The 12,321-nt window shown below is 34.3% G+C and overlaps 1 protein-coding gene across 4 annotated transcripts in view; it reads left to right on the forward strand.

Moving 5' to 3' along the window:
• Positions 1 to 7,189, forward strand: part of ss (aryl hydrocarbon receptor spineless) — a 152,851-nt gene extending 145,662 nt beyond the window's left edge. For 2 of the 4 annotated variants that reach the window (XM_089108129.1, XM_089108131.1), the window contains exons 10-11: positions 2,111 to 2,261; positions 6,782 to 7,189. In XM_089108129.1, the coding sequence (XP_088964255.1) occupies positions 2,111 to 2,234 (124 nt within the window). In that variant the 3' untranslated portion in view covers positions 2,235 to 2,261; positions 6,782 to 7,189. Of the gene's footprint in view, positions 1 to 2,080; positions 2,262 to 6,781 lie in introns of those variants that run through there. The other 2 variants (XM_089108130.1, XM_089108133.1) reach the window with 2 other exon arrangements.
• Positions 7,190 to 12,321: the final 5,132 nt, after the last annotated feature.

Consider the following 12,321-nt stretch of genomic DNA (forward strand, 5'->3'; position numbering starts at 1 on the left):
TCCTACACAGATATTTGGGAGTCCGTAAACAAATATGAGTATTTGATTTGTATGCCGTACGGGCAGATAAAGAAAAAAAAAATTAAAGAGTTGGAAATTATATGAACGAACTAAACTGATTTTTTTTTCTACAAGAAATAGGATTAAGCCCAGAAAGACAAAAAAAAAAACAAAAAAAAAAGGAATATATACCAGCAAGAGACTACTTATTGTATCTAATTATATTTGCAACAATTCTGGAGTAGCTTGATTGGATTTTCTTCTTGGAGTTAGCGACAACGGAAGGTCGGAAGTATATTAATGTATTGTTAATATTAATTATCAGTTACCAAAAGAAAGAAACCGGTGGAGCGAGAAAGATCCGCAAACTAGAAGACTCGCAATATTATTATTAAATGAAAAATATTAACACTTTAAAACAGTTTGAAAAAGTTTAATCGTGTGAAGTTTAGTAGAGGGGATAGAAGAAAGGACGGATGATGTACAAAGCCTAAAAGTTCAATGTCCCTTAGCCTTAAATTTGTTAATTGAAAGCTTTCACCTTACAAAAATATGTTCAATTTAATAAAAGGGGATGAAACACCCCCAAAATGGGGGGGGGGGGATATCGATGAAAACAATACAATGAAAGTCGAAATACTGAAGCTACTATTTTCAAAAATACAAAAATCTCAATTTTGGCCCGCACAGAGAATGTTATCGAGAAAATTTTTTTCTGAGAACTATTCCAACAGTATTCATATAGCCTACCAGTCTCAGAGGCCATACTGGCGCATGTTATAACGCTCGTCCCTAAACATACATACTGTCCATAAGAAATTTACCACAATTATAGATCCATTCCCTAATAAAACGAACGGCTATAGAGTATCGCACAGTTGGACACAAGCTATTAGGGTGAAGGCCAGCTGATTCTTTAAAGGGGGGGGGAGGAGACAACTAAGAACTGAAATAGAGATTTAAGGGCCAAATTTTTACACTTTCTCTAAAAGTGTGTTCAGGTGAATTGAATGGACAATCAGATGAACATGGACTGAGTTGAATATCAGAACACATGATTATGAGTGAAAATAGTTGGAGGTGTGCAGTATGGTTGAAAACAAACATAATTTAAATGGGAAAAAGAGTTGTTTTCAAATTAAAGTAAAGAGCAGCATCGAAATTTAAATCGAACATAATTATTCTGTATATGAGGGAGCTGCCGCCTCCCCCAGGCTTGTCATTCCGTATTTTATGCTAAAGTTTGAAATTTTTCCTTATGAATTCTTCAAGGATGGAAAGCTAATGAAATGAAATACAAAGAGTATTTCATATTGCCTCAAAAATGGAAGGATTAACATTTATAACTAATGCCTGGGTATATTTGATGCACTGAAATTTTTTTTTCTGTAAAGCGCTGTTAAAACATTACTGCACAGAGCGATAGATTTCAAATAAATAATCTAACGGTTATGACCATTTTGTAATTTTTGAAATTTTATTTTTATTAAATTTTAGTAGGGGAAGCAGTTGGCAGCGAGTATAAACAAATTGAATACGAAGCTTAAGGGGTTTATAAGGCATCATGTGACCTTTCGACTGGTTTTAGCGTTCGAAATAAACACAAGAATTTTTAGTTTGTGATAGCGTGAGCCCTTCCATAATTTCTATACGACGAGGCCACTAACAAAAGAAAGCACATGGAAGACCTATCGCGTGGGTCTTTCCTATGGGAAATACACTTGTGTCGACCCTGATAGTTGGTTTAAAAAAAAAAAATAAATAAATCCTGGAGCTGTTATGATAGGCACAGATTTTTTGAAACTAAACCTATAATATCTTAATAGATAATTCTAAATCTCTTTCGGAGGAAAAACAATTATTTCTTAAAGCGAAAATCCTAACTTCGATTTCTTCCTAAAAGATTATATATAGGAGGATTCCGCAATGAAGCTCGTATTAACAATTTATATATTGATAGTTTACACATTAACATAACCATGAATTGCTTCTTGCAAAAATGATAGCACGAACAGTGTTTTCTTATTTAGCAATTGAAAGATTAATTTCTACTATATCTAAAATGGGATTTTATTGTTAGGCCTATATATTAATCTATTATGGTTCTCAGTCCTGTTACCGAGATGACGGCACCAACACCAGCGGCGCTCTCAGTGGCAGCAGCAATAGTTCCCTCGCCCTCGGCAGTTGCGATCGGACGGACCGGAGTCCTTTGTTGTCCATCTCCGAGGTGACGCACGCTCTTCTTAATCAAGGGATAGGTAGGTTTGTTTTATTCTAATGTAGATGATTCCAATATTGTAGATGATATCAGTATTGTAGATGATAGTTTTATGGTGTGAAAAAGGAAAAATAACTGGCCATTCAATTGGAAGATTTTGTTGTCTTTGTAATGCTCGCTAAGTATTCGTTATTAGTATTATTACACACTAAGAAGTATATAATAATAAGGAGATTGTGAAGAGGAATAACAAATTCAATATAAGATAATAATCAAATGCATGAAATAAAGGAAATACCAGATTTCACAAAATTTGTGATTTGGTGAAAAAAACGAGTATTAACATTAAAAAAACTTGAATTTTCAATTTTCCAAGCGAGGAAATATGGCGTTTAACTTAATTTGCGTGACCTATTTAAAAAATATGCAGCTTGTAATGATGAGGGAGCTTGAGGCCAAAAACGTTCACAAAGCTTGATTTAGCATGCGAACGCAGTCACTTTGAGTTTGCTATGAATTAACGAGTTGTCAATGGACAACGTCATCACTTTCCAGAGAATAAAATGATGGTTTTTTTTATATTTGACGATCCAGGTACACTCAAGACAAAATTTCTTATTTATTTGTCATCCATTATGTTTGAATGCAAATTATAGAGGGGAAAAATACAGAGACAGAGAGGAAAGAGTGAAAGGGAGAGAGAGAGAGAGAGAGAGAGAGAGAGAGAGAGAGAGAGAGAGAGAGAGAGAGAGAGAGAGAGAGAGAGAGAGAGAGAGAGAGAGAGAGAGAGAGAGAGAGAGAGAGAGAGAGAGAGAGAGAGAGAGAGACGAAGAGGAGAGATTGAGAGAGACAGAGATAAAAACGAGCGAAAGAGAAGGAAAAACACACACACACAAACGCAGTTAATTTGGTAAGGACTGTGTTAGAAAAAAAGTCATAATTTAGATATATTTACACACACGTAAGCGTGGTTTAGTGTTGTGTTTCCACATTAGTACTAATTTTTAACTAAGCGTTATCCAACTATGAAACTGATAGTAAATATATAACTATGGTATAAGATTAACAACCTTAACTGTAAGCTATGCTTGAGAATTCCCCAGCAATGTATAGTGAAATGTATCAAAATATGCTCTAGACAGTGAAATACACTGTAAGGTCTTGGTCGATCAATAAAATAATTCATTTATTCATTCATGTATGATTTTCCTATGACTGCTTTATATTTTTTGCACCACTACCTGCCATTAAATTTCTTCTGCGCAAAAGGCTAAAAGAAGCAAGAAACAACAAAAACCATAGCTGCAGCAAGTCCTGGTTGCTAGTAAAGAGTGGACTAGAGCCCATAGTAACCGAAACCTTAAAAATGGGTATTGAAAAAAACTGTCTAGTGAGAAGAAATTCCAATTAAAAGCTGACTCAGGGTGGTAATTGTTATTTCAATTAATCTTAAAAGTCAAAGTTTACTGCGAAAACAAATTTACATGATTTCGAAAATGAGCCGAAACCCGTCGAAAATGGCGTCAGATCAACATGGAAAATGCACCATTGGAGTCATCATGGTTGAAAATCACGTACAGTAAAATTACCATCCCCACCTTGAATAGCCAGTAAAATTGCTTTTTTTTGCATGGGAAGCCTCCATTTTTCTTTCTTTTTTTATTCCAAGGGCGATCATATCGAGCCAGCGGTCTTCGAATGTTAGCAGATTGCTTAATTGAAAGAAAATAGTAATTTCTAGGGTCTGTTTAAAGTGACAAATAGTTTGTGTCACACTGAAGTATCATTTCCTTTTATTTTGTGCCACAAAACACCAATTTTTGCCCAAAGAGAGTTAAAATGCCGGAGAATGCAAATTCTGATGGATCCGATCGATTTTCATACGGTCTGAAATCCTAAATTGGATGTTTTGAGCCCCTCCTCCCATCTTCAAAACGGCTCCGAAGTATGACGTGAATACCCCAATAAGGTCTGTGTTTATTCATAATTCGTCAGCTTATAATGACACAAAAGATGCATTACCAAGGTTTTGGAAAACTCATCATCAGATGATGGCCTTTTTAAGTAACAAAAGTGATCTTGCCATAGCAAAGGAACGCTTTCTACTATATTAAGCAACAAAACACCAATTTTTCACCTAAGACGGTCAAAATGCCAGGAAGTTCGAATTCTAAGATAACCAATGGATTTGTCCCGACCTAAAAATTTAAATATGTGGCTTTCAGCTCAGTGGTGTAATTTTGTCAAAATCCTGGGGCAGGAGGCCAAAGATGGAGCCAATTTTCCCAAATCAATTGAAAATGACAGTGAAGACTGACAAATGAGCCATATGGTAGGCTACCATAAGAGTGAAGATATACTGAGGAAAACTGACCTGTTTCTGTCGATGCTTGAATTATGCAAGCTTATCTTATTTTTGACATGATTGTTGAAGAAACTAAATTTTAGCGAGGGGGCAAACTGGGGTCTGGAGGGGGGTAAACTGATTTCTAGGAGAGGCAGTTGCTTCCCCTGTCCCATAGTGAATTACGCCCATGTTTCTGCTCCCCATCCTTAAGAATAGTTCTACAGCATACGGATGAAGCGTTACAATTTGTTGTGAATGCTTCTGCCAGTTCTATCCTCATTCGGAAATCGTCAGCTGGTCATGAAATGAATGCTGCATTGACTACCAAGATTGTTGATCAATTACCAGCAGATGATGACCTTTAAAACTGCAACAGAGGTCGTCTCTCTACGTACCTCTCTACTACCTCTTTACGTAGCTCTTATAGATTCGGCTTAATAACTCTACCGTAAAGTGCAATATTACACCTTTTGGAATGAGAAGGCTGTGAAGCATGACAAAAGTGCCATTATAATCTCCATGGTTAAAAACCCTTAACCAGAGGTATGAAATGCCCCCTTAGTAAACAGAAACTACAAATTTTGAAAGAAAGCTGCCCAATGAAAAAATATTACTTATTTATTTTCATTTTCTTGAAAACAGTTAAATTTCTCACGTGCAAAGTCTCAAAGATACAGGTGGATAAAAACTTCTTGAACTCTTTAGTTACTTGATTAAATAAAAAAAACAAGTTTTTTTCAAACTGAAAGTAAGAAGTAGCATTTAAACTTAAAACGAACAGAAATTGTCGCATAGCCCCGTTCCTCAACCATCACTCTTTACGCTGAAGTCTTAAAGTTCTTTAAAAGTACTACTCATTTCAATTCTACAGCGCTTGTTTTTGAGCAGTCTTTCTTAGAGAATTGTGATAAGAAGTCTAACTTTAACGTAAAGAGCGAGGGTTGAGGAAGGGGCAGTCACTCTCATAAACAAATACAAAATCCAATATTTTTATACATAGGAGCTGTAGGGTGTAGGGTTCTCCGATATACTGAATTTGTGGGTGTCATTTTTATTAAAATCGCTTAAATTTTTGGGGGTGTTTCTCGCCTTTTCCGAAAATCAGGCAAATTTTATCAGGCTTGTAGCTTTTGATGGGTAACGTTAAACTTAATGCAATTTTGTATATTTGGTTTGAGCATAAAAATCCAATTCTTTGATGTCTCAAACGTTATCTAATTCCGTTTTTTAGAGTTTCGGCTACTATTGGGTCGTGTGGCTCCTTACTTACAGTTTGTAACCACGAACTGTTTGACCAAGTTCCACTTATCTTGTGAGAAATTATAGGGAAAGTAGGAAATAAAATATGTATTTAATGTTGTATTTTTACCACAACAAAAATATTTTGACTTCTTTAGTTTCATTGCTTAAATGAAACAAAGTTCTTTTTGTGATTTTATCACATATGTTTATAAAATTAAATGAATAAAATAATTAAGAAAACAAAGTTTTTTTTGCCGAAATAACGAGCGTTGAAACCTAAAACGAACACTAATTATTGCTTTGCACATTACGCAAGAAACATCTACAAAACTAGCTCAAATAAATTGACTTGTGATACTTAATAGAATCTGATACCTGACTCGATAGAATTCTAGAAACTAGCGCTTTAATGAAAACAAAAAAACCGACGCCACAAGTTTTCTTGGGAGCAGAAAATTACATGAGTAGCCAGCTGACAATGAAACCTTAATTTATAAGACTCTCAATAGTCTTTCACCAGTCATTATATCGATATTTTTAAGCATACAATTACGTTTCTCTAAAAATCAAGCTATGTGAGTTTCACAAAGCGCTAGTTTTCAAAATTCCACTGACATTGGAAACTGACAAGAATTAGTTTATTTGAGCTATCTTTATAGATATGTAGGCTATTGCATAATTTGCAAAGCAAAAGCTTTTGTTCGTTTAAGTCTCAACTTCGGTCTTCACATCCTTAAGAGAAACTTGTTGTTTTTTTCAATTAATCATTGAAAAGGGCATAGATTTTCCATAGGTAGTAAGAGAAAGCGTTATGGCAAAACCGTTTCATGGCTCAAGCATTCTCGTAGAGTCGGAGAGACTTTTGCCATTCTGTTTACACAGTGTTTATAAGCGAGAACAAGCATTAATTGATAAGCAATATTATTAAACTTAGAAAGTGATAGTATGCTTACAACCTTATTATTTTTCAGAACCATAGACGTTACTATGACTGCACCTCGGACGACAGTGGAACTAATTTCATTGATAAATATATTGGAAAAGATAGTCCTTCCCCGTGGACATAAATCAAGTTGCTGGCATGAATCCAAACATACTCAGGACTTTTTTCTTTTACATTAGAAGTAACTTGAAAACAATTAAGTCCTCAAAACATCCTTGGATTACAACATTGTAAATTATATGTGTGAAAACCGAGAATATAAAGTATTGCTTCCACATTCGTAACTAATGGACTAGACATTATTGTGCACCCCATTCTTAGAACCCTGGAATTTAGAGTGCGCTGTTTCTGTGTTTTCATCTCTAGTCATGTCTTGTTTGCTACCATCGTTTTACCATTTAGTTCATTACTGTACTGTTGACAATAAATTAATTTCTTTTAATACAAATTTCGCAGCATTAATAAGACAGCATTAGCATGTTGTAGGTGTGTGCAAGGATATTTATCAAGCACTAGGGCTTGTCTTGCAAGATCACACACTGCTGCAATTGATCTTGCACTTTTTAAGGTGAAAAAAAATGATAAGAATTCTGCCGGGCCCAAATTAAAAACTGTTTATCAGAAATAAAATTTGACGATTTCGTCTATTGGAGCAACTTTCTTATTTTACAAGGCAAAATTTAACTGTTCAAGCAAAAAATAGTACCGAGTTTTTACAGTCTCTTGCCATGTTATGTACCTTTAAAGCTAGTAAAAAAATCATTTTATTAATATGAAAGTAAATGGTAATATTGCAGCTCGGACGAACAGAAATCATAATGTATATGAGGGGTTACCACCGCCCCCTTCCTACCTCCACTACGGTATCATTTGACTGGTGTTTTACTGAAAGCACTTTAGAGTGCAACAAATATAGCCGGTTGGTCATTGCAAGTGTTTTATCTACCGATTTTGTTTTGAAGCATTTGAACTATAAATTTTAGGCTATTGCTTAAAGCAAACAAATAAGCTCTTTAATTCTCTTATTGTTATGAAAATAAGCTTTTCATGACGATGCTCAAGTGTTAAAACTGCCACTCTTAAGCTTTAAAAAAAAATGTTAATTTCAGCGTAAAAAATGGAAAGTTGAGGGGCCGGCAGCCCCCATTCATATCCACAAAATTTTATGTTTTTTCTAGTTTTAATGTTGCTCTTCACTTCTGTATGAAAAGTAGTTATTCAGTGAATTTCCATTTGTTCTTGATATCAAACAGTTCGTGGTAACTAACTGTAAGTAAGGAGTGACCCGGCTCAGTGGTAACCGAAAGTCTTAAAAACGGAGTTTTTATGCGAATATATATATAAAAAGAATCAAATATCTATGGTGATTTCAAATATATAAGTTTCGTCAAGTTTAGGTTTACCCATCAAAAGTTATATGCCTGGGAAAATATGCCTTATATTCGAAAAAAGGGGAAAGGACCCCCTAAAAGTTATAGAACCTAAATGAAAATTATATCATCATATTCAGCGTATCGGAGAACCCTACTGTAATGGTTTCAAGCTCCTATCTACAAAAAATGTGGAATTTTCAATTTTTTGCCAGAAGAAAGATCAGGGGTGCGTGTTTATTTGTTTTTTTCTTTTCCCCAGGGGTGATAGTATTGACCCAGTGGTCCTAGAATATCGTAGGAGGGCTCATTGGAACGGAAATTAAAAGTTCTAGTGCTCTTTTTAAGTGACCAAAAAAATGGAGGGCAACTAGGCCCCCTCCCACGCTCTTTTTTTCTCAAAGTCACCCGATAAAAATTTCGAGATAGCCATTTTGTTCAGCATAGTCGAAAATCTAATAAATATGTCTTTTAGGATGATTTAATGCCTCACAGTTCCCAGGGGAAGAGCTGCAAGTTATGAACTTTGCCCATTGCTTACATATTGTATTGGTTATTGGGAAGTATACAGACATTTTCAGCAAGGATTTTTTTCTGGTGGGGGGGGGGGCTGGGGGAGGGGGTTATCCGGGAGAATCTTTCCGTGGAGGATGTTTCTTTGGGGTAAGGGACATTTTTATGAAGGGGGCGCCGGATTTCCAAGCATTATTTAAAAAATGATTAGAAATTAAATTTAAAAAAAACAAGTTTTTTCAACCGAAAGTAAAAAGCAACATTAGAACTTAAAACGAACAGAAATTATTACGTATATGAGGGGGTTCGCCCCCAAGTCAATACCTCGCTCTTTACTCTACAATTTTTTTTAGTGCTTTCAAAAGAGCTATCTATTCTAATTAAACGGTCTTTGTGATTCAGAGGTCTGTGAATTAAACAAAATTTTAACTTTTAACGTAAAGAGCGTGGTATTGACTAAGGGGAGAACCAGTAGTAAGGCCATATAAGATTGAAAACCTACATGCACTTTCACAAGCCTGAGGCATGGATATGTGTGTATATTTTCAAGTAATTGGGTTACCAGGGTCATTTGCAAAGAGGTACCATTTCTATAGAAGCTATAGCAATTTGAAATATCATATGGAATTTGCTTGAAGCTATATACTTTGCGTACGCCCCCGTACCAAACAGGTTGGGTATAATCTGTTATGATTCAAGTTTTTCTGACACAATTAACTGAATTTCTATTTCATGATATACAAGTTTTTTTTTAGGTTAAATCCGTGTCGGAAAAACCGGTGTGTCTTTTTAGTTGCCAATTATTTTTTGTATATATTCAAGTTTCAGATTAGATTCTTCAGCAGTTTTGAATAGTTTATTCAACATAACACAACTGACATTTTCTGTAAACATTTACATAGAAAATAGATAATTCTAAGCAATTTCTGGTGAGTAAAAATTTTCTCATTATTATAATAAAAAGAAATTGTCTTGTCAGTAAGTTAAGGAAGAAAATCTTTCCTTGCACTAGAACTAAGGGTACTTATGAACTTAGAAGCCTATTGTTTTTAGGAGCTGAAACCTCTAAATAGTTCCCTTATAGGCTGAAATTTACGGTGTGATTTTTATCAAGATCAGTGTGCCTTTTTAGAGATGTTTTTGAAAGAAGTGCTTAGCTTTTGATCAGTAATTTGGGGTTATAATAAAATTATGATTACTTGAATGCATTATTTTTTAAAGAATATTCATTTCTAAAAATATAAGCGGCTTTTTTTTTTTTTTTTTGGAGTTTTTTTAAAAAAATTACCCGCTCGTCGGAAATTAATGTGTTTTTTTTATAAATATAAGTTAAACGTTTTAGGGATGTTTTTGTAAAAATGCTTAGCTCTCGATCGCTAATTTGGGGTTAGAATAAAATGTTAATTCTTTTAATGTATTAATTGTTACAAAATCTTTCCTTTTAGAGTTTCGGTTTGTTCCTTACTTATAGTTCGCTACCATGTACTGCTGGAAAATATATTTCAGTGATATTTTTAGGTCACAGTCCTATACTGCTGCTTTTATTCTTTAGAAGAAGAAGAACAAAATCAATTTAGAATCTATTACGACTTCTTTCGTCTTCGATAAGCGCGTTGATAAAAATTCTAATTGGCATTTTTTGTTTTTAATTCACAAAATGGTTGGTTTAAGTTTTCTTTTACAAGATACTCAGACAGGAAGGATGGGGTACATAGATAGGGAGTAGGGCTCGCCTAATGGTGCTTTTAGTCTTTAGAAGAAGAACCAAAACAATTTAGAATCTATGCTGCTTACCTTAGTTTAAGAGCTGAAAATCATTCTAAAAAATCTAAATTTCTAACAATGAGTATTTTTATTTTTATAATAAAGGAAAATATAAATATTTATTTAATTGAAAAAAAAAATGTTTTACACTACTTTAAATGCATAAAATAAACTGAATTATTTTCCAAACCAAAAATGTATTTTTTTTTTCATTTTAAATTTTACCCTTTTTTTTTCAAGTAAGCGGACACGTGCAATAACCCCCCTTCTTACAAGAAAGCAAGATATAGAGAAGGTATATTAATGCCAGCTGCAAGACCATCAATTATCAAATTCGCTGCTAGAACTACACATGACCTGGACCAGCCAATGGCCGCGAATCTTTTAATGACAGGGTCCTCTGACCCCAGTGTTAGCTCCATACAAGTTGGAAGGAAGTTGAAGAGGGAATGGACTGCTTCGTATAATACCTCAGCTCAGCCTACTGAAGATTGTGAGCTTGACCTCATTCATTTTTTGCCAAGGAGTTCAGATATAGAAGCCCAGTCAGAATTTGTGAGTATATACATAATTTTTTTTTTCTACCTCTATTTTCAAAAATAAGATAAATTTTCTCAGGCGCGTAGCTTTTGATGAGTAAAACTTAAAATTTGTTTCTAAAATCTATTTCATTTTCTTTCATTAACCAAATTAGCGATATATATAAAGGAATGCTTATCATGCATTTCTATAACAAAAAAAAAACCTTACCTCGTAACTTCTAACCAAGATGCATTCTAATGCAATAATTCAAATATTCATTTTAAAAAAAAACTAACTATTTGAAAAAAAAAACGATTTGCTATTTCACAGTCGACAAGCACTCTTAAACTGGTATTTTTGCGCTAAGCCATTTGCACGCATCCGCTCCTTATCAGATCTCCCATCGCTTTTTAATCCGCTTTGAATTCTAAGTGGGCTCCTTGCAAAGTGGGCTTTAAATAACAGGATGTCTATCTTCGATAAGCAATTAACCCAGGAAAAAAAGGTTTTTTAATAATTTCCAAATATGTCATCACAGCGATGTCAAGAAACATTATTTGGGCGAACCCGTTTTTGGTCATTTCATTGAAACACTTAGGATTTTTCGAGAAAGAATTTGAGACTGTTCTATTTGAACAGTGTTGTGAAGTCCGATTCCCCCAATTCGGAAGGGTATCGATCCTCCTACCTCGAAGGAAGCTCCCGATTCCCAAGGGTCCTCCCCGGGAGGGGGAGGGGGGGGGGCTCTAAAAAGGACCATCCAACATTTTAATTGCACTTAAATTGTTGATATGGATGGAGAAAAAATTTCTTCTCTCTTAAAATCATTTATTTAGCCCAGGTCAACTTCAAACAAATCCTTCGACTAAAGACATAGGAAAATACGGATTATTGAGAAAGTAGCACCACCAACCCCCAACATATTGGATTCGTGTCCGTTAACTGAAGCTGAGGAGCAAGTGTTCATACAGCATACCACATCAGTCGAACGATGGTCAAATTTCATTGAGAGTTATAATGAAGAGGGTCAAACACTCGAATTGGACCCATATTTTGCATTTTTATTTTAAAAAATTTTCGTAATAAATACATTAGTTTTTTTTTATAAGTCCCTTTTTATTACTTACCCTCTATGAATAGAACACATTGTCCTGAAAAAAAAAAAAAAACAAAAAAAAAATATATTTTTTTTAAAATTTTAATTTGAAAATATTAAAGAAATAAGGCAATTTAACTTTTTTTTCTTCTTCTTTTAATTTTTCAGGTGGCGGTGGTAATGGGACAATGACTATGAGAAATTGACAAAGTTTATTAACTATAAAATAATGATTATTTTACATAAAAAATAAAACTTTTTTTTCTACAGATTAAAAATATAGAACCACGAGCGACACCATTG

The sequence above is a fragment of the Artemia sp. Qi Xiang Cuo genome, chromosome 2 (assembly GCF_049724085.1).
Source record: "Artemia sp. Qi Xiang Cuo chromosome 2, ASM4972408v1, whole genome shotgun sequence".
Taxonomy (NCBI): Eukaryota; Metazoa; Arthropoda; class Branchiopoda; order Anostraca; family Artemiidae; genus Artemia; species Artemia sp. Qi Xiang Cuo.